Genomic DNA, 21,320 nt, shown 5'->3' on the forward strand with positions numbered 1-21,320 from the left:
CATTAGGAAGAACTTCCTGACAGTAAGAGCTGTTCGACAGTGGAATTTGCTGCCAAGGAGTGTGGTGGAGTCTCCTTCTCTGGAGGTCTTTAAGCAGAGGCTTGACAACCATATGTCCGGAGTGCTCTGATGGTGTTTCCTGCTTGGCAGGGGGTTGGACTCGATGGCCCTTGTGGTCTCTTCCAACTCTATGATTCTATGATTCTATGAAGCGGGTGGTCTAAACCATTGAGCCTCTTGAGCTTGCCAGGAAGGTCGAATCCCTGCGATGAACTCCCGTTGCTCTGTCCCTGCTCCTGCCAACCTGGCAGTTTGAAAGCACGCCAGTGCAAGTAGATAAATAGGTACTGCTGTAGCAGGGAGGTAAACGGTGTTTCCGTGCGCTCTGGTTTTTGTCACGCTGTTCCATTGCACCACCAGAAGCTGTTTAGTCTTGCTGGCCACATGACCCAGAAAGCTGTCTGTGGACAAACACCGGCTTCAATGTATTCCTCTTGTGTTTTATGATTTTCCTGATATTGTAAGTGAGCTGGAACTGGTATGTGACCGTAATAATAAAATTCCATTCAATTCAAACACCCGCTCCCTCGGCTTGGAAGAGAGATGAGCAACACACCCCATAATCAACTTTGACTGGACTTAACCGTCCAGGAGTCCTTTACCTTTTTACCTTAGCTCTTCCTTCTGCCTCTCTTCCTTTTTTAATATAATTTTTAAAATTAATTTTCAACATATCATTTTCAACAGTAATTAAACATATTTTAACATCTTATACAATTTTTTTACTTCCATCAATCTCACCTAAAAGTTATCCAAATTAATCTCTAAATACACTTTTCCCACTTCTTCCATTATGTTTAGTTCATAACTAATTATCACTACTCTTTCTGTAACTTGCAATGCTTCATACATTTCTCCTTACACACTTCTTGTAGTCCTACTAGCATAATTTGTTGGTTACAGCTGCACTTCAAATAATTTGTATATTTCTTCCAATCTTCTGTAAATCTCTGGTCCCGCAGGTTTCGAAGCCTTCCTGTCATTTTTGTCTAATTCTGCGTAGTCCATTCATTTTGTTTGCCATTCTTCTTTCCTCAGACTTTCTGCCTCTCTTCCAACCCCACCCCCATCCACCCATTTCATTCACCCTCTATTTAAAACCTTTACTTATGAGGTAATACTCGGTATTTTTCTTCATAGACATTTTTATGGGCGTATTTTTAAGCCGATTTTGCGCACCTGGCGGGGGCCGCCTCCCCACCCCCAGCAACGGCCCCGAAGGGGCTGCCTGGGCTTTTCCTGCCCAGGGATCTTATGTGGGGTCCGTTAAAAGGATCCCTGGAGATCCACTGCCCCCCAGGCCTTCCTGGAAGCTCCATCCTCTCCCCTCTCTCTGTGGGGAGGGAGGGGGATGTTGTGACGTGGGGTTTGTGATTTCAGCTCTCTTGACATAATATGCTGGAGACAGTTCTCTAGTAACACTTCTTTATTAAGGCAAACAAGACTGAAGACTGAGGAGGGGAAAGCTACATTTATAGGGACAGGGAACTAGCTAGAAAGGATACATTTTGGAGGGAACAATATCAGGCAATCACAGTCCTGCCTTTTGGAGGGAACCAATAAGACAGAGGATCCAAATACAGCAGCTTAAATGAACCAATAGTAGCTGTACCCTTTGAAACCAAAAGGCAGTTGTTGTTGTTGTTGTTTAGTCGTTTAGTCGTGTCCGACTCTTCGTGACCCCATGGACCAGAGCACGACAGGCACTTCTGTCCTCCACTGCCTCCCGCAGTTTGATCAAACTCATGCTGGTAGCTTCAAGAACACCATCCAACCATCTCATTCTCTGTCGTCCCCTTCTCCTTGGGCCCTCCATCTTTCCCAACATCAGGGTCTTTTCCAGGGAATCTTCTCTTCTCATGAGGTGGCCAAAGTATTGGAGCCTCAGCTTCAGGATCTGTCCTTCCAGGGAGCACTCAGGGCTGATTTCCTTCAGAATGGAGAGGTTTGATCTTCTTGCAGTCCATGGGACTCTCAAGAGTCTCCTCCAGCACCATAATTCAAAAGCATCAATTCTTCGGCGATCAGCCTTCTTGATGGTCCAGCTCTCACTTCCATACATCACTACTGGGAAAACCATGGCTTTTACTATACGGACAATTACAGACAATAATAATACAGATATAAAATCCTTTGACTCAATACACAACAGGGGAAGAAAGGAGACCCCTCTGTCTCAGGCAGCCCCGTGTCTCTTCCCACCCCCAGAGGTTGGGGTCCATCTCTGGGCTTCACAGACGACCTTGCAAGGCAAACCTGGGCAGGCGGTGGGGGGGGGAGACACCCCTGGCTTCCCTGGGTCAGCCCCTCCCCCACTCTCCTGATCCTAAGAAAGAAGTTGGGGGGGGGGTCCCTTCCTTTTCACCCCATCCTCTCCCCTCCCAACTTCCCTGTTTGTAGATTGAAAACCACGTCCTTCTCTCCCCGCAAACGCAGATCACACACCCCCCCCAGATATGATGCCCCTCCCGCAGCCATCTCCACCCTCTGCTGTGGGGAGGAGAGGCAACTGGGGGGGGGGGGGAGAGAGACGGAGCCCCAAGAGCAGGAGGCTAAAGGCAGCGCCGTCCCGTCCACTTCCCATCCCAACACAGCAAGGGGCTGCTCTCTACTAAGTAGCGCTAGGGGCAAGCGCATCCCAAAGGGAACCGGAAGTGTCGCTGCTAAATGTGCCGCCAAGAGTGTAGATTCGGAATAGCGAGGAGGGGCGTCAGTGAAGAAACACCCCCCCCCAAAAAAAAAATCCCTTTCTATTGCACATAAGGAAAGCGAAATAATCTGGAGCCAGGGAAGCGGAGAACCAAGAGGTAAAGAGGGAGAGGGGGGAAATAGAGGGGGGCAAGAGAGGGAGGGAGGACAAAGAGACCCCCCCCAAGAAAGCGCCCTCCCTGGGGCCCGTCGACAGGGGCCCCGATCCAGGCGACCCAGGTGGGAAGGGGGGACCCAAGACCTGCAGGGCTGGCCTTGCAAGATCTCCTGGGCAGCAGCAGCAGCACCGCCAGCCTCCCCTTTCTCTTTCCTGGGGGGCCGAGAGATGCTCAGCTGCCCTGCCCCCCCCCCCGGAGGCCTTGGCGGGAAGGGGAATGAGGACCCCGAGCAGGGCTGGGGGTGGGGCTGAGGCCCCCCATTCTCCCTGGGGTCGTGGGGCGCCTGGCTGGGGAAACGGAGAGAGGGAGTCCAGGGAAGGGTTAATGGAAGGGGAGGAGCCTCGACAGAGACCCCTCCCCTTCCAGCACCCCTGACCCCCCCCTCCTTCCCTGATGACACTACCAGGTTATCTGTATTCACTAGGACTCATCTCCATACTTTGGATTGTCCTGAATACCACCAATTGGTAGCCAAGCCCAAAACCAAAAGTCCTGCAGAGATGATGATTGATAATATTGTCATTTATCCATTTTAGACCCCTAAGTAGTAGCAATTGCAAGGACATTGTGCTGCTCTCCTCTGTACAGTTCCACCCCTATTTCAGACCTTGTGGCTGATTTAAATGTTTAGCTGCTGATAACATGGCAACATTTAGCAGGTGATATTGTGAGGTTTAGCTGGTGATAAACCACAAGTGATATTGTGAGTTTTGGTAATGATAACATTACGATCTTTATCTGCTAATAGCCCTGCAATATTTAGCAGGTGATATTGTGAGGTTTAGCTGCTACTAACATTACAGCGTTTAGCTGGTAAGTTATCGCAATGTTGAAAAGCAGGTGTTGCCTAGCCCTTGCAGACATTGTGATTCGTAATATATTGCCAGCTCAGTATTAGGAAACAGTTATCACGATGTAAACTTCAAGCCAGTCTTGGACAATATACCAGTATCATTGCTGATTTTACCAGTTTGTCCTTTGTTTCCCATTCTGATAGCATCTTGTACATTTTGGAAATCCCTTTCTCTTTACTCGCAATAACAGCTCTTTCAAACTTTGAGTAAAAAAACTGATTTGATGGTATTGAAACCAATCCGCCACCACGCGTCCCATCTCATCCTGTTTATTCAATTTTATTTATTCTTCTGAAAATTCCAAAATATCTCTGTAAGTTGCCCATTGTCCTTCCATATTGCATTTTTTAAAAAGCTATTGCTTCTGTGGGTGAAAGCCAAAGAAGTGTCTTTCCTTCCAGCCGATTCTTATATTTATCCCACACTGCAAAAAGGATTTTCCTAATAACATGATTCATAAAGCTCTTGTGTGTTTAGTTTTATCATACCCTAAATAAGCGTACCAAGCAAACATATTCTCATGACCTTGTAAATACAACAGCTTAGTGTCTTTCAGTATAACCACTACTTAACCAGCAGAGGCATACTGCCTCACAGTAAAGATGAAAATCTTTGTTTCTTGTCCTGCCAGATAAACCTAAAATGTGTTCGGAACTTTCTAAAACTTTCTGGAACTTTCTAGTTCTGGAAAGAATGAACACTCACTCGCCCCAATAAGGCTGGCAGATGGAGGTATAGATCAAAGAACATTCTCCTTCCTGAGCACTCCTTCAGCTGACAGCAAGCTTGTCACTCTTTCTCTGACAGCCCATACCACAGTCCCTAAAAAAAGATTCCCAAAATGGTCAATATGAACCTCCTGAGGACCAACCGACTGTGCAGATGATTAAGAAACATATAGAAGTTGAATGAGGAAAAATATGGCCCGGGGGTGGCGGATTAGTATGCAGAGGATAATAGCAAGAAATTGGAAAAGCGAAATCATCCCTTCAAAGATTGAAGTGCAAGCCAAATTGATAGAATACTTACAATTAGCAAAGAGAATGGGAACAGTGAGAGGAAATTCAACTCAAGAAGTCAATAAGGAATGGATAATTATTAAGGAATGTCTCAAAGGGTACTGCAATAACGAAAGCTTCCTGGCAGATATCGAATGAGCCATGTAATAGAAAGTAATTGTTGGAAAAGGTTAAGATTTAAGACAAAGAGAAATAACTTTAGGAAACTGTAAATAATAGTTTAAATGTAAAATAGTACAACGGGTTTAGTCAGAAGTTTCTGTTCTTTTGATTCAGATGTAAATGAGTTCCTTTTCTGCTTATACTTTTAGTACTTCTTGTCTTTTTGTCTGTACTTTGTATTTTCTTTTATTTATTTATACTTTTCACAATCTTTATATTGTACAGATTGTAGGGGATGTATGTTAGTACTGTATGTTCTGTGTGCATTTTAAGATTTGTTTTGCTTAATGAAATTCAATTTAAAAAAGGAAAAAAGAAAAAGAAACATATAGAGGTTGAGTGAGGAAAAATATGGCCCGGAGATGGAGGATTAGTATGCAGAGGATGAAATATGTCATTGGAAACTATGAACCAGACAAGTAGAAGGCATGTTCATGGACATTTCTGCACTGCTGGGGGTTGAACTAGATGGCCCCCAGGGTATCTTCCAACTCTTCAGTTCTATGATTCTATGACATGGGGGGGGACATGGAAGGATGTATGAGATGTTAAAATAGGAGAAGGTGCTAATTGAACTTTATGTGTTTCATATTCTTTTGTTTTCTTCCTTGAAACACGAACAGGAGTTTATGTTCCATGCACTCCAAAGAATGCAGTGGAGAAGACAGTCAGAATTCTGGGGGACATCTGAAATTTCCCTAGGATTAACAAAGAAACTATTTAAATGCATTGAAAGTGGCATGTGATTCAGTCAATGAACACACAAACTTCACATCAATGAACTCAAAGAGTGGAGAAACCATTTCAGGCTATGGAGCATGGAAAAAGCTTAAATGATAGTGGAACACCTAGAAAACATCAACAGACCAACACAGGGAAGAAACCATTTAAATGTGTGGAGTGTGGGAAAAGCTTCACTGGTAGCGGAACACTTAGAAGACATCAACGAACTCACACAGGAGAGAAACCGTTTAAATGTATGGAGTGTGGAAAGAGCTTCACACAGAGGTCACACCTTCATGCACATCAACAAACTCACACAGGGGAGAAAGCATTTGAGTGTATGGAGTGCAAAAAGAGCTTCAGACAGAGGCCACACCTTCAGGTGCATCAGCGAACTCACACAGGGGAGAAAGCCTTTCAATGCACGGAGTGTGGAAAGAGCTTCAGTGACAGTGGAACACTTAGAGTTCATCAACGGATTCACACAGGAGAGAAACCATATAAATGTATGGAATGTGGAAAGAGCTTCAGTGATTATAGAACACTAAAAAAACATCAACGGATTCATACAGGGGAGAAACCATTTGAATGTATGGAGTGTGGAAAGAGCTTCAGAGAGAGGTCGCACCTTCATGCCCACCAACGAATTCACACAGGGGAGAAACCATATAAATGTATGGAGTGTGGAAAGAGCTTCAGTGATGGTGGAACTCTTAGAGTTCATCAACGGATTCACACAGGGGAGAAACCATATAAATGTATGGAGTGTGGAAAGAGCTTCGCTGATAATAGAACACTTAGAAAACATCAACGGATTCACACAGGGGAGAAACCATTTGAATGTATGGAGTGTGGAAAGAGCTTCAGTCAGAGTTCAAGCTATAGAAACCATCAAAGGACCCACACAGGGGAGAAACCATTTAAATGCATGCAGTGTGGAATGAACTTCACTAATAGTTCACACCTTCGGTCACATGAACGAACTCACACAGGGGAAAAACCATTTAAATGCATGGAGTGTGGAAATAACTTCAGGGACATTTCACAGCTTCGTTCACATGAACGAACTCACGTAGATGAGAAACCATTTAAATGCATGGATTGTGGAAAGAACTTCAGAGACATTTCACACCTTCATGTACATCATCGAACTCACACGGGGGAGAAACCATTTGAATGCATGGAGTGCGGAAAGAGGTTTAATCGGAGTGAAACACTTAGAATCCATCATCGAACTCACACAGGGGAAAAACCATTTAAATGTATGGAGTGTGGAAAGAGCTTCAGTGAGAGTGGAACACTTAGAATTCATCAACGGATTCACACAGGGGAGAAACCATATAAATGTAAGGAGTGTGGAAAGAGCTTCACTGATAATAGAACACTTCTAAAACATCAACGAATTCACACAGGGGAGAAACCATATAAATGTACAGAGTGTGGAAGGAGCTTCACTTATAATAGAACACTTAAAACACACCAACGGATTCACATGGAAGAAACCATGTAAATGTATGGAGTGCGGAAAGATCTTCAGTGACAATGGTAAATTTAGAATTCATCAATGGATTCACACAAGGGAGAAACCATATACAGTCATATCTTGGATCCTGAACGCCTTGCAAGTTGAACGTTGTGGCTCTCGAACACCACAAACCTGGAAATAATTGTTCCAATTTGCAAGTGTTCTTCGGAACTGAACATCCGACGTGGCTTCTGCAGCTTCCAATAGGTTGCAGGAGCTTCCTGCAGTTAATCAGATGTTGTGCTTTGTATCCGAACATTTTGGAAGTCAAACAGACTTCCGGAATGCATTATGTTTGACAGAATAATATGAAATTACTTTCTAAAATGTATAAATTATTTCTGGAAGGCTTTACAAAGATGAACACGTTCAATTTGTCATATGTGGTGGACATGCATGATAGTAAAAGCATTTTGGTAAATGATATATAGTGAATTGAAAAGAAATGTTTAAAATTTATAAAAAAACGAAGCTTCTCTTTTAGGACTCAAAGGTGGAGAAATTTCAAGGGAGCAGGAAAGGTTATTTATGTTCACAATGATGGCTGCGCAGATGGTATTAGCCCAGAGATGGAAAGAAGACAAAGTCCCTACCAGAGAAGAATGGCAGATTAAGTTGATGGACTGTGCCAAATTGGCATGTGAATTTAAATAATAATTTGGAAAATTTAATAAATAGATTTCCAGAAAAAGAGAGGAAAACATAGAATTCATTAACAGATTCACACAGGGGAGAAACCATATAAATGCATGGAGTGTGGAAAGAGCTTCACTGAGACTTGAAACCTTAGAAAACATCAAGGAACTCACGTGGGAAAAACCATTTAAATCTATAAAGAAAAAGCTTCAGGCAGAGTACAGAGCTTGATATGCATCAATGGACCCACAGAGGAGAGAAAGCATTTAAATGCATGGTGTGTGGAAAGAACTTCAGTAGAAGTGAAAACCTCGGACAACATCAATGGACTTTCAAAGGGAAGATACCATTTCAATGTATTCAGTGAGGAAAGAAGTTTATTGATACTGTAATGGAAAACTTAAGAAGACCTCAAGAAGCTCAGACAAGGGTGAAATCATGTAAATATCAGGAATATAAATAGAATTTCATTCAAAGTTTCAGTCTTTAATGTATAGACATGTAGGTGGGGTCTCACAATAGTAAGCATAATGTAAGATTGAATGTACTGTAATGTTACATAGGGAGGGAGAGAGTGTGAATCTTCTTACATCCCCAAGGTAATATTGCAAACCGCATATATTCTTTATATTTTATAAATTAATTGTGTTGCAACACCTCCTCATACTCTGCTACATGAAGTGTCCAGATAAAATGTTATCTCTGCACAACCTGCATGAGGGAGGGGAGGCAGTGCCTGAACATCTCAAAGGAATGCCAGGGCGGAGTGTGTTGACACAGGTTTGTGCAAAATGCTTCACTGTGAGCTCGCATATCTATCTATTCCCTGAATAACAGACAGGGGAAAACCATACAGATGAGTGTAATGATGGCTTATACCGTATTTTTCGCTCTATAAGACGCAGCAGACCACAAGACGCACCTAGTTTTTGGAGGAAGAAAACAAGAAAAAAAATATTCTGAATCTCAGAAGCCAGAACAGCAAGAGGGATCGCTGCGCAGTGAAAGCAGCAATCCCTCTTGCTGTTCTGGCTTCTGGGATAGCTGCGCAGCCTGCATTCACTCCATAAGACGCACACACATTTTCCCTTACTTTTTAGGAGGGAAAAAGTGAGTCTTATAGAGCAAAAAATACAGTAAATGTTTAACATGGAATGTGAATGGACTAAATACAAAAGCCAAAAGCCATAAGATAACATGCATTAAGAAAGCAGAAATTAGATTCAATAAGTTGGATCCATCTCTGGGCTTCACATAGGGTCCTGCAGTGCACACCAGGGTGGGGGTGGGAAACCCCACTTTGCGGCTAGCTTGCCTGGATCAGCCCCTCCCCTGCCACCCTGGCAGCTGCCCCTCCCTGACCCCCATGGCTATGTCCATGTGCTGAGACCCAATCCATTTGCATCCAAAGATGGTAAATGCATGAACATTTCCAGCTTGGGTGCTTCCTGGGCAAAGGACCCATTTTCATGATAGACAATACCTGTGGCTGGAGGCTCTACACACAGGTGTGCATATTCAGGCCAAAGATTGCCAGTATTATAGGCAAGGTGGGTGAGTTTGCCAAATTTACAGGCTGTACACAAGTAAGAGTTAGTGCAGAGGTTGGCAACCTATGGCCCATGGGCCGGTAGTGGCCCGTAGAGGTCACCCGACCGGCCCGTGATGACCCCTGCCACCCGCCGCCATCCACTCTTACCGACATGGCACAGCGTGGGGACTGACTTCTGGGTTGATGGCGCCTTTGCGCTTGTGCACAGGCGCTCCTCCGACCTGGACGTGTGCCTGAAATAATGTGTGCACACGCATGCGGGTTGGAGATGCGCCCATGTGCACTTGCTATTGCCGTGCACATCTGGGTCGTTATTTCCGTGCACACCAACCCAGAAGAGTGTGCATGCGCACACGCTCCAGTCCATCCTCTGACAGGCGGAGTGTGGACCGGCCCATCAGCTGATAAGCTTGCTGTCCCCTGAGTTAGTGGATGAATTATAGGTCACAGCAACCCTGTTATATTTTCCCGTCTGTATGAGTTTGATCAAACTGCGGGAGGCAGTGGAGGACAGAAGTGCCTGGCGTGCTCTGGTCCAGGGGGTCATGAAGAGTCGGACACGACTGAACGACTAAACAACAACAACAACTTTTCATAAGCTGAAATTGCGGCACAAATTCCAAAATAACTGCAAAATCTATGAAGAGAACGACAGGTGAATGGTGGTGTGAGCTTTCCTGGTACAGAGCCCACATCATCAAGAAGAAGAAGAAGAGTTTGGATTTGATATCCCGCTTTATCACTACCCAAAGGAGTCTCAAAGCTGCTAACAGTCTCCTTTCCCTTCCTCCCCCACAACAAACACTCTGTGAGGTGAGTGGGGCTGAGAGACTTCAGAGAAGTGTGACTGGCCCAAGGTCACCCAGCAGCTGCAGGTGGAGGAGCGGGGAATCGAACCCAGTTCCCCAGATTACGAGACTACCGCTCTTAACCACTACACCACACTGGCTCACAGTCTTGTCACTAGTTCTCTGACAAACCCCCAACACCAGAAAGAACTCAGACGTAGGTCTCCAAAAATGGTCAATATGGACCTCCTTCAGCCAAAGGGACTGTGCGGTTGATTCATAAACTTCTCAAGGTCAAGGGGGGGGGGGAATGTGGTTCAAGGGGTGGAGGATTATTATGCAGAGATTTTTTAAAAAGTAATTAGGAACATAGGGCATGTACATAGACAGAGAGCAGTTCCCTTTCCTGTGAGGAACCACTTAATTAATCATGCTCCTTTATTATCGATATATATATAAGACCTTAAATTTTCTTTTTCAGCCTCCCTCATAATGCAGCTGAATAATGGGATACTTTTATCAAAGTCTACTTCCAACAGGGGAAAGGAGGAGCTCCAGGGCAGGCTCTTGGTGGCTCCATTTTCCCTCATCATCCCCATGTGGCAACCCCATGGCTCCTGCTTTTGGGGTTTGGAGAAGATTGGGCTTTTCTATAATCCCAAATGTTATTCTACAGCCATGCTGAAGGGAGTCCTGCTGCCAGCAGACTACACTTTTTATTTTTATTATTATCCCATCTTATTCCCTGATGGGACTTAAGGCAATTAAGAACTGCTAAAAACATAAGAAAACCATCACCAAAACCCAAAATTCTGGACAAGCTTTCCCACTGTTTTCATGTAAATGTCAATAATAATAATTTGTTTATACCCCGCCCATCTGGCTGGGTTTCCCTAGCCACTCTGGGCAGCTTCCAACAAAACACTAAAATACAATAACCTATTAAACATTAAAAGCTTCCCTAAACAGGGCTGCCTTCAGATATCTTCTAAAAGTTTGGCACTGTAGTTATTTTTCTCTTTGACATCTGGTGGGAGGGCATTCCACAGGGTGGGTGCCACTACTGGGAAGGCCCTCTACTTGGTTCCCTGTAACTTGGCTTCTCGCAGCGAGGGAACCGCCAGAAGGGTCCGGGCAGAACGATGGGGGTGGAGACGCTCCTTCAGGTATACTGGACCGAGGCCATTTAGGGCTTTAAAGGTCAGCACCAACACTTTGAATTGTGCTCGGAAACGTTCTGGGACCAATGTAGGTCTTTCAAGACTGGTGTAATGTGGTCTCAGCGGCCGCTCCCAGTCACCAGTCTAGCTGCCGCATTCAGGATTACAGTGGTGCCTCGCAAGACGAAATTAATTCGTTCTGCGAGTTTTTTCGTCTTGCGAATTTTTCGTCTTGCGAAGCACGGTGTCGGAAAAGTTTTGGAAAAGCTTCAAAAATCGCCAAAAACCTCAAAAAAGGCTACCACACCGCGTTCTATGAGTTGCTCCTCGAAGTCAAGTCGCAACTGTATTAACGGTGTTAAGAAAAAGGAAACAAACTTGCAAGACGTTTTCGTCTTGCGAAGCAAGCCCATAGGGAAATTCGTCTTGCAAAGCAGCTCAAAAAATGCAAAACCCTTTCGTCTAGCGAGTTTTTTGTCTTGCGAGGCATTCGTCTTGCGGGGCACCACTGTAGTTGCAGTTTCCGGGTCACCTTTAAAGATAGCCCTACATAGAGTTCATTACAGTAGTCTAAGCGGGTGATAACCAGAGCATACACCACTCTGGCAAGACACTCCGCAGGCAAGTAGGGTCTCAGCCTGCGTACCAGATGGAGCTGATAAACAGCTGCCCTGGACACACATGTTGAATAGCATGGGGCGCAGAACAGACCCCAGAGGCACGCTGCAGGAAAATGGCCAACATATGGAACACGAGTCACTCAGTGCTACCTCCTGGGTTCGCTCCTCCAGGAAGGAACTCGCATGGGGAAAAGAATTTAAATGTATGTTTGGTTGCAGAATAAATCCAGGCATATCTGGAGGATGTGGACTATTTCGACTGCATTTGTCCCAATTGAGTTTTAGGCCCTTCTATTGGACTGAGACCACCCTGGTGGTGCTGGTTGATTATCTCTGGCGGGCTAGGGACAGAGGTAAAAGCTGTTTCCTGGTTCTGCTGCATCTCTCAGTGGCTTTTAATACAATTGACCACAGTATCTGGATAGCTGTTTGTGATAAAAATATATGCCTTACCCAATTTGTTGAAAATAAATATTTACTTGTCAGGCTGGCAACAGTAGAAACACTAGTATTATTTACAAACCCCTCCAGACAGCGTGTACATGAAGTCCCCACACCTCTCAGCTTGACCTCTCAGTAGTCAAGACACAGCGAACTGAATTAACCAAACAAGTTTCATTTCCCCAATGCCACCTCTGCTTTCTGAAATACCGTATTTTTCGCTCTATAAGGCACACTTTTTCCCGACTAAAAAGTAAGGGGAAATGTGTGTGGGTCTTATGGAGCTAATGCAGACTGCACAGCTATCGCTGGCTTCAGTGATAGCCGCACGAAGCCTCTTCAGTGCAGCAGGAGCATTCCTCCCGCTGCACTGAAGAGGCTTTGCATTGCTTTCGCAGCTGTTTGTTCTGGCTTCAGGGATAGAAGCAGAAGAAGAATTTGGATTTGATATTCCGCTTTATCACTACCCGAAGGAGTCTCAAAGCGGCTAACATTCTCCTTTCCCTTCCTCCCCCACAGCAAACACTCTGTGAGGTGAGTGGGGCTGAGAGGCTTCAAAGAAGTGTGACTGGCCCAAGGTCACCCAGCAGCTGCATGTGGAGGAGCAGAGACGCGAACCCGGTTCACCAGATTACGAGTCTCCCGCTCTTAACCACTACACCACACTGGCTCTCATAGCCACGTGAAGCCTCTTCAACAACATTTCATTCAGAATGTTTTTTCCCCTTGTTTTGCTCATCTGAAAACTAGGTGCGTCTTATACAGCGAAAAATACGGTACATTCCCAATGAAATGACATTACAAATACTAACACATCCTCCTGGACGGTCTAGGACAGTAGGGAGTTAGAGACAGGGTTATGCAGTGTTTCCGCTCCTTCCTCCTGGGCCGTGTCCAGAAAGTGATGTTGGGGGACCCCTGGGCGCTCACTTGTGGGGTGCCTTAGGGCTCCGTCCTCTCCCCATGCTTTTTAACATTGCCTTCCCTCTGAGAAGCAGGTTACAGGTTGTGCCAATGCCTATGTTTTCTCAGTCCTTGAATCACATCACTTATAAAAAAAGTTTGTAATCAGTTATGTAATCACTACTAACAGTGCCTTTTTGCCTGTGTTAAGAAAAGCTGAAACCTCTACAATAGGCATAGGCAACCTTCAGCCCTCCAGATGTTTTGGACTACAATTCCCATCATCCCTGACCACTGGTCCTATTAGCTAAGGATGATGGGAACTGTAGTCCAAAACATCTGGAGAGCCGAAGGTTGCCTATGCCTGCTCTACAAAAATATTCCTCCACCATCATTCATTCCGTAACACCTCCAAAAGTTCCCTGAGGGTCATCTAGTCCAACCCCCAGCATTGCAGGAATATTCAGATGTCCTTTACAGGGATTGAACCCACAACCTTGGCATGATGAGCACCACGCTCTAACCAACGGAACTATTGCAGCCTCAAATCAAAGCTTGATTTCGGTTCCGGCTGATGTCCCTCCTGAGGGTGTTCTTTCCTGAAGCAGGATCCTAATCCTGGCCACTTAATTCGGAGGAAACCTTGACTTCTGAGTCAAAGTGGCAGGCTACCCTGTGGATCTCTTAAGTCTCTGCCCTGCGCACTTCCGTCCATGCGCCCTTGTGCCTTCCTCCTTCTGACTCTCCAAGGGCCAACTCAGTATCGTGTTTTTTGGTGGAAAGTCATAACCAGAAAGGGAAGTTTAAAAATTATTTGACATGTTAGGAAAACAGTACTCAGTCCATTCAGAATTTCTCATGCGCTTATTTATTTATCGACAGGCAGGAGGCAGTGTGGGTCTCCAAAGTTTATACACACACACGTGGCTACAGCCCATTTATTTATTATATAAATAATAAATAAATTATTATATTACAGCATTATTAAATTTGGACGCTGCCCCGTCCTCAAAGATCCCAGGGCGGCTCGCAGCATGAAAATACATAATAGAAGCAGAAAAACAAGAAAAAAGGGAAAAACCAATAACAAAAGCGTGCAAACCCGATTACACGTGGCCCAGCTAGACACGTGGATCGCATTCACACGATGCATTCAAAAACACTTTACTTTTCTCCACTCTACCATTCCCCCCCCCACAAGAAAATCCCCTCCTGGGAACTGTAGTTTGTCAAGGGCTCCGGGAACTGGAGCTCCGCTGGGGGGGGGGACAAACTACATTTCCCGGTATCCTTTGCGGAGGGGAAGCGTTCGCAGCCCCCGGGACTTCGAGGCGACCGCTCTAGGACTACGCTCCCGTCCTGTGTTAAGCCGCCATCTTGGCGGGGGGCGGAAGTGACGCATCCGAAGGCGCTGGCGGCCCGTCTGCGCCTGTGCGGGAAGGAGCGAGACCGCGAGGATCCTGGGTGACGCGGAGGTGCTGCGGGCGGAAGTTCCTCGGGAGGAGGCGGAGGAGCTTTAGCGGAACGTGAGTCGGGGGCAGAAAAAGAGGGGCAGGTGAATGGGGGCACCAAGGGGCGAGGAGAGGGCGCCATGGGTGCTGGGGGGGCTGAATGGGGGAGGGGGCTTGGGTGGGGAGGGGGCTCCAGGGGTGCCTGGGGGGATCCATTGGAGGAGGTGGGGGAGAAAGGGGAGCTGGGGGGGAGGGACCCTGGGGGGTGGCTGCCCCCTTCCCCCGTCTCCACACACCCTGAGGGGAGATGGGGAGGGGGCCAGGAGATGCCCCTGGCAGTTGGGGCGGCCCCTGGGGTGACCCATAGGCAGAGGGCATCTTCACCATGCAGAACCCCCCCCCCGGGTTCAGTCCTCCCACACGGGCTTTTGTTTTGAGGATAGAGACCCCCCCTCCCCGCCCAGGAGCTGGTGGCGAGGGGCTGCTCCAAACTGGAGCCCTGAGCGGGACGTAAGCAGAGCCCTTTGACAGCTGGATCTCTGTGTTTTCTCCTAGCTGCAACTTCCTGGGGGCTCTTGGCTTTTCTACCAGCAAAGCTGCACTGGCAGTTACTTTCTTTTTCTGCAGAGAGTGCCAACCGCACCCCAGCCGCCTGAGAGGAGGAGGAGGCGATGGCCGAAGCCCTGCAGAAGAAGCTCCAGGGAGAGCTGGAGAAATACCAGCAACTGCAGAAAGGTAAATTCCACCACCACCTCTCATCATATATACACACACACAGAGCTATTCATAAGAAAGTATCAGAGCGCCTTAGAATAGCTGTACATGAAACAGTTCTAAAAGTTGAAATCAGACAGCAGAAAAGCTCTCACCAGGCCTTTGAAAGCTGGCCGAACTCCAGTGGCAGGGAGTCCCGCAGGACGGGGCCAATAACTCAAAAGGCTCGGATTCTCCTTCTTGCCAAATGGGCCGCACCAACTTGGGCAACGAACAGCGACGCTCCTGCAGGTGACCTGAGTGGGAAATTGAGTCCCTGAAGCACCCAGGACCCAAGTTGCCCAGGGCTTTGTAAATTAATGCAAGGACATAATTATTATTCTTCTTATATACTGTTTTGTTTTATACTGTATTGTTTTAATTAGTGTTTTTATAGTTGTTTTGATTTTGTGTGGAGTGCCCTACCTGGGTGGATGGAGCAGCCAAGTAATTTCGTTGTCCCCGAGAGGGGGCAATGACAATAAAGATATTATTATTATTATTATTATTATTATTATTATTATTATTATTATTTATTAAATAATTTTTATTATTGATTTATTATTTTATTAAATAATTTATTAAAAACAATACAGCACTAAATATTAAAAGCTTCCCTAAACAGGGCTGTCTTCAGATATCTTTTAAAAATGCTGCTAATTTCCTTCACATCTGGTGGGAGGGCGTTCCACAGGGCAGGTGCCACCACCGATGAGGCCCTCTGCCTGGTTCCCTGTAACCTCACTTCTCGCAGTGAGGGAACCGCCAGAAGGCCCTTGAACGTGGCTCAGGAAGTGAGTCAGAAGAGCACCTCAGAATCCCATTTCCCTGCACCAGAACGTTATAGCAGCATCTCTCAGTTCTGGGCTTGCGTTTAAAATGTGGGAGTCTCTCCCCCCCCCCCCCCATTTCTTATATGTGCTGTCTAGACACCTGTCACGCCTCGACCTCCCACCAAGAAGTAGCTGTGCCCATTTAAAAGTTAAGTTCTTGGAAGTTTTGAAGCACGAGTTGGGCGGCCATCTCTCATGGATGCTTTAGTTGAGATTCCTGCATTGCTGGGGGTTGGACTAGATGACCCTCGGGGTCCCTTCCAATACTATGCTTTTGGGTTGGATTTCATTCATTCCTGTGGACTGCTTGTCTATGTTGTGTTGGTTCTAATATTTTTCCATGTGTGTTCTATACTTTTAACTGTGTGGATTTCCTTTTTTTGCTTGTTTTACTGGGGGGAACTCTTCCTCGTCCCCGCTAATAGTAATAATAATAATTATTATTATTATTATTATTATTATTTTATAAGCTTTTACAAAGTACAGAAAAAAGGAAAAAATAACCAAAATTTTAAAACACAAATGATATTCCATATTTCTCTTATTATGACTCCCTTCCCCCTCTTCTTGGGTTCCTTATATTTTATATTATTTCCTGCATTTCCCAATTAAGTTAAATTGTTATTTACAATCTCTTCTACATACATAAGTGTGTGTGTGTGTGTAAAATGTATACTGCACGTTATTTATATTAAACCTGCTAGCGTCTTTATTTGTTTAGAGCAATTTTGCTTTGTTTAGAGTAAATGATTTCCATTCTTTCTTACGAACTTGATCTTCTTGATTCTTCTTATTATTTCGGTGAGCGTTGCCCTTTCTGCGTAGTCCATCAATTTCTGTGCCCGTTCTTCCTCCCCGCTTCCAGATATCAGCAAGTGCATGACGGCCCGGCAGAAACTGGAGGCTCAGCTGACCGAGAACAACGTGGTGAAGGAGGTGAGCCCCCCCCCCCCCGGCCTTTGCAGAAGCCGCTGCTTGAGCCACCTCCCTCCCTGCTGACCTTTCCTTCCTCTGCAGGAGCTGGACCTATTGGATTCGTCCAACACCGTCTACAAGCTGATTGGGCCCGTCTTGGTGAAGCAGGACACAGACGAGGCCAAAGCCACAGTCGCGAAACGGCTGGACTACATCGCAGGGGAGATGTGAGTGCCGTCTCCATCCCGCGGGGAGGCTCTGCTACTGCAGTTTTTCATATATCTAGATAGATAGATAGATAGATAGATACACACACACACACACACACACACATACATACATACATACATACACACACACACACATATACACCCACCCACAGAGTCATACCTTGGGTTGAAGTTGCTTCAGGTTGAGCACTTTCGGGTTACATTCCGCAGCGACCTGGAAGTAACGTGTTCTGCTACTTCCGGGTTTCACCGCTCGCGCAGACGCTCAAAATAACGTCCTGCGCAGAAGAGAATAGGGGAAATTGTGTGCGCTTGAAAACATGGGCAGCATTAAGATAAATTCAACAGTCTGCAATAATGGAAAACTGAATTGTTTAGTTTATGTAAAATGTGCAGGGATTTGTGCTATGCAAAATGAACCATGGAAAGAGAAGTAGGGAAGTCACTGATATTTAAGGTTGTTTAAATGAATATTCTAAATTGTTAAACAGAAAATTTATATGTGTGTGTGTGTATATATATATATGTGTGTGTGTGTATAAGAATACAGTGGACGTGCACGGATCACGTTTGCAACCTGCAGCGTTCGTAACCCGCAGTGGTGCATCTGCAGATGCATGGCTTGCGATTCGGCGCTTCTGCGCATGCACAAAGTGCGATTTATATATCCTCCATAACCTGAAAAAACGCAGCCTGAAGCGTCTGTAACCTGAGGTATGACTATGTAAAAACATTTTAAAAGCGGAAGAAAACAGCAATAACAAAAAAAAATGGCCATGAAATATAATCAAGGCTACAAAACTATATAAAGTATATGTGAATCCGTGGGTTGCTATGGCTCACTTGCTGTTCGTGATGAGGACTTAAGCAGCTGTGATTCCTGCATTGTGGGGGGGCTGGACTAGATGACCCTGGGGGACCCATTTGCAATTCTATAGCATCTGTGGGACCTTCGGTTTCAGAGACAGGCTGCCGTGGACTTACCTTTGCAAGCCGGGGGGGGGGGGGCGTGCCAGGGTTCCGCAGGCAGCAGTTGTGGCCACTAATTGGGGTGGTTTGTACAGACCCAGGAGTGGACAAACCCAGAGTGTGGCATAATAGTTAGAGCCTTGGACTAGGACCTGGGAGGGCAGGGTTCGAATCCCCACTCCTGAAGTGTAGCTCGCTGGGGTGACCTTTGAGTCAGTCCCCACCTCTTGGCCTCACCTACCTCACAGGGTTGTTGTGAAGATGAAGTGGAGAGGAGGAAGAGAGCTGTGCAGCTTGAGCTCCTCAAGCTGGCATCAGTCCATCAAGGTTGAATCCTGACAAGACAGAAGTACTGTTTTTGGGGGACAGGAGGCGGGCAGGTGTGGAGGACTCCCTGGTCCTGAATGGGGTAACTGTGCCCCTGAAGGACCAGGTGTGCAGCCTGGGAGTCATTTTGGACTCACAGCTGTCCATGGAGGCGCAGGTCAATTCTGTATCCAGGGCAGCTGTTTACCAGCTCCATCTGGTACGCAGGATGAGACCCTACCTGCCCGCAGACTGTCTCGCCAGAGTGGTGCATGCTCTGGTTATCTCCCGCTTGGACTACTGCAATGCGCTCTATGTGGGGCTAGCTTTGAAGGTGACCCGGAAACTGCAACCAATCCAGAATGCGGCAGCTAGACTGGTGACTGGGAGCAGCCGCCAAGACCACATAACACCAGTCTTGAAAGACCTACATTGGCTCCCAGCACGTTTCCGAGCACAATCCAAAGTGTTGGTGCTGACCTTTAAAGCCCTAAACGGCCTCGGCCCAGTATACCTGAAGGAACGTCTCCACCCCCATCATTCTGCCTGGACAGTGAGGTCCAGCTCTGAGGGCCTTCCGACGGTTCCCTCATTGAGAGAAGCAAAGTTACGGGGCAGAGGGCCTTCTCGGTCGTGGCACCCACCCTGTGGAAAGCCCTCCCATCAGATGTCGAAGAGATAAACAACTACCTGACATTTAGAAGACATCTTAAGGCAGCCCTGTTCAGGGAAGTTTTTAATGTGTGACATTTTAATGTATTTTTAATCTTTGTGGGAAGTCGCCCAGAGTGGCTAGGGAAGCGCAGCCAGATGGGTGGGGTATAAAGAATAAATTATTATTATTACAGTGGTACCTCTGGTTACGTACTTAATTCGTTCTGGAGGTCCGTTCTTAACCTGAAACTGTTCTTAACCTGAAGCACCACTTTAGCTAATGGGGCCTCCTGCTGCCACCATCCTGCTGCACGATTTCTGTTCTTATCCTGAAGCAAAGTTCTTAACCCGACATAATATTTCTGGGTTAGCGGAGTTTGTAACCTGAAGCGTATGTAACCTGAAGCATATGTAACCCAAGGTACCACTGTACAACCAATTAAAAACTAAAAATAAGATAAAAGGACAGCTGACTAGCCGCCTCGGGGAGGAGGAGGAGACTGACGTTGACTACGAGCTGTCCTTTTATCTTATTTTTAGTTTTTAATTGGTTATGCAGTGGTCCGTGTTCCAGCTCTGCTGTCAGAGGGGTCACTTCTCTGAACACATGTTGCTGGGGATCCCCGTAGTGTTGGGAGGGCTCTCCGGGTGTCATCTAGCCGAACCCCCTTGCAGTGTGGGGCTCGCGGTGTTCTCAGCCTCCCCGGGGCTTGTGAAGCCACCTGCGCTGACGCCGCCTCCTCTGTGTCCTGTCGTTTCAGCAAGCGCTACGAGGGCCAGATGCAGGATTACGAGAAGAAGTCGGACCAGCAGCGGGAGACGCTGGCGCGGCTGCAGCAGGAGTTCCAGAAGGCCCAGGCCAAGGGGGCCGTCAAGGCCTGAGGGGAGTTGGGGGGCCGTTCCTGGACTGTGGGGGGAGGGATGGGGACACCGTTGCGAGGCCTGCTCCGCTGGGCAGAAATAAAAGTTAGGGCCAAGTCTCCCAACTCTCTGTCTTTCGCACTCGGACCTCGCCATGCGCAATGGGGAGGGGGGCCCTGGAAAGGAGGACCCCCCCAACACGAAGGCGACACACAAAATCTGTCCCTGTGGCCTGGTACCCGTGGGGCGTCTTGACCCCCATTGCGAGGAGCGCTTTCTAGGGTCAGGCTGCGGCAGCTTCGAAGGGTGGCTGGGCTGGGATCTCGGAACGGTAGAGTTGGAAGGGGGGGACCCCTAGGGCAATCTAGTCCAGCCCCCTGCCAAGGCAGGAGCAGAGCACGTTCTTCGGATGAGACCCTCCTTCGGCCGACAGCCACTTCCGCAAGGGCTGTAGAAAAGCCGAGAAGGATGGGGTTTCTGGCAATTCCCGCTGCACTGGCAGAGCTTTTTAGGAAGCAGGGACACCCGGTTCGCTCTCTAGGGAACGGATGGAAATGTAGAGTTCAGTGGGACCTCGGGGGGGTCATCCATTCCAACCGCCTGCTAAGGCAGGAATCTCAGCTAAAGCATTCCTGGTGGATGACCACCCAACCTCTGCTTAAAAACCTCCAAGGAAGGAGAGCCCACTGTGGAACAACTCTTCCTGTCAGAAATCCTCTTTTATCGTAACCTGAAGCCCTGTGTTCGAGTCCTCCCCTCCAGAGCAGGAGAAAACAACCTTTCTCCCTCTTCCACGTGACAGCCCTCGAGATATCTGAAGACGGCTATCATATCTCACATCTCCAGGCTTGGAGAGGTCCTGCCCCTCCTCGGGTCTCTAGGGCCAGGCTGCAGCTGCCTGCCAGCTTCTCTGGGGCTGGCAGAGAGCCCTGTGTTGCCCCCTACGTCAGGCTCACCTCCCCGCCAGGGACAGGTGCCTGGGAATGTTTCCAACTTTGCTGCTGTAGGCAAGAAGAGGCGAGAGCCACCTAGAAGCTG

General features: G+C 46.9%; 2 protein-coding genes across 2 annotated transcripts; both read left to right on the forward strand.

The window, feature by feature from the left end:
• The first annotated feature begins 2,522 nt into the window (after positions 1-2,522).
• LOC309525806 (uncharacterized protein) lies at positions 2,523-7,634 on the forward strand. The gene is made up of 2 exons (XM_082211392.1): positions 2,523-2,867; positions 5,586-7,634. Exon 2 carries the CDS (start codon positions 5,774-5,776, stop codon positions 7,193-7,195), a length of 1,422 nt encoding a protein of 473 aa, XP_082067518.1. The 5' UTR covers positions 2,523-2,867; positions 5,586-5,773; the 3' UTR covers positions 7,196-7,634.
• Positions 7,635-14,819: 7,185 nt separating this feature from the next.
• Positions 14,820-20,401, forward strand: PFDN6 (prefoldin subunit 6). The gene is made up of 5 exons (XM_082211462.1): positions 14,820-14,836; positions 15,317-15,496; positions 17,213-17,283; positions 17,365-17,489; positions 20,183-20,401. Exons 2-5 carry the CDS (start codon positions 15,433-15,435, stop codon positions 20,301-20,303), a joined length of 381 nt encoding a protein of 126 aa, XP_082067588.1. The 5' UTR covers positions 14,820-14,836; positions 15,317-15,432; the 3' UTR covers positions 20,304-20,401.
• The last annotated feature ends 919 nt before the right edge of the window (positions 20,402-21,320 follow it).

This window comes from Podarcis vaucheri (genome assembly GCF_965113315.1).
Source record: "Podarcis vaucheri genome assembly, chromosome: 2".
NCBI classification, from domain to species: domain Eukaryota; kingdom Metazoa; phylum Chordata; class Lepidosauria; order Squamata; family Lacertidae; genus Podarcis; species Podarcis vaucheri.

Coding starts and splice junctions, on each gene's coding strand:
- LOC309525806 (XM_082211392.1), top strand. CDS start 5,774: ATGGAGCATGGAAAAAGCTTAAATGATAGTGGAACACCTAGAAAACAT.
- PFDN6 (XM_082211462.1), top strand. CDS start 15,433: ATGGCCGAAGCCCTGCAGAAGAAGCTCCAGGGAGAGCTGGAGAAATAC. Junction 17,284..17,364: donor AGAACAACGTGGTGAAGGAG/GTGAGCCCCCCC, acceptor CTTCCTCTGCAG/GAGCTGGACCTATTGGATTC. Junction 17,490..20,182: donor GACTACATCGCAGGGGAGAT/GTGAGTGCCGTC, acceptor CTGTCGTTTCAG/CAAGCGCTACGAGGGCCAGA.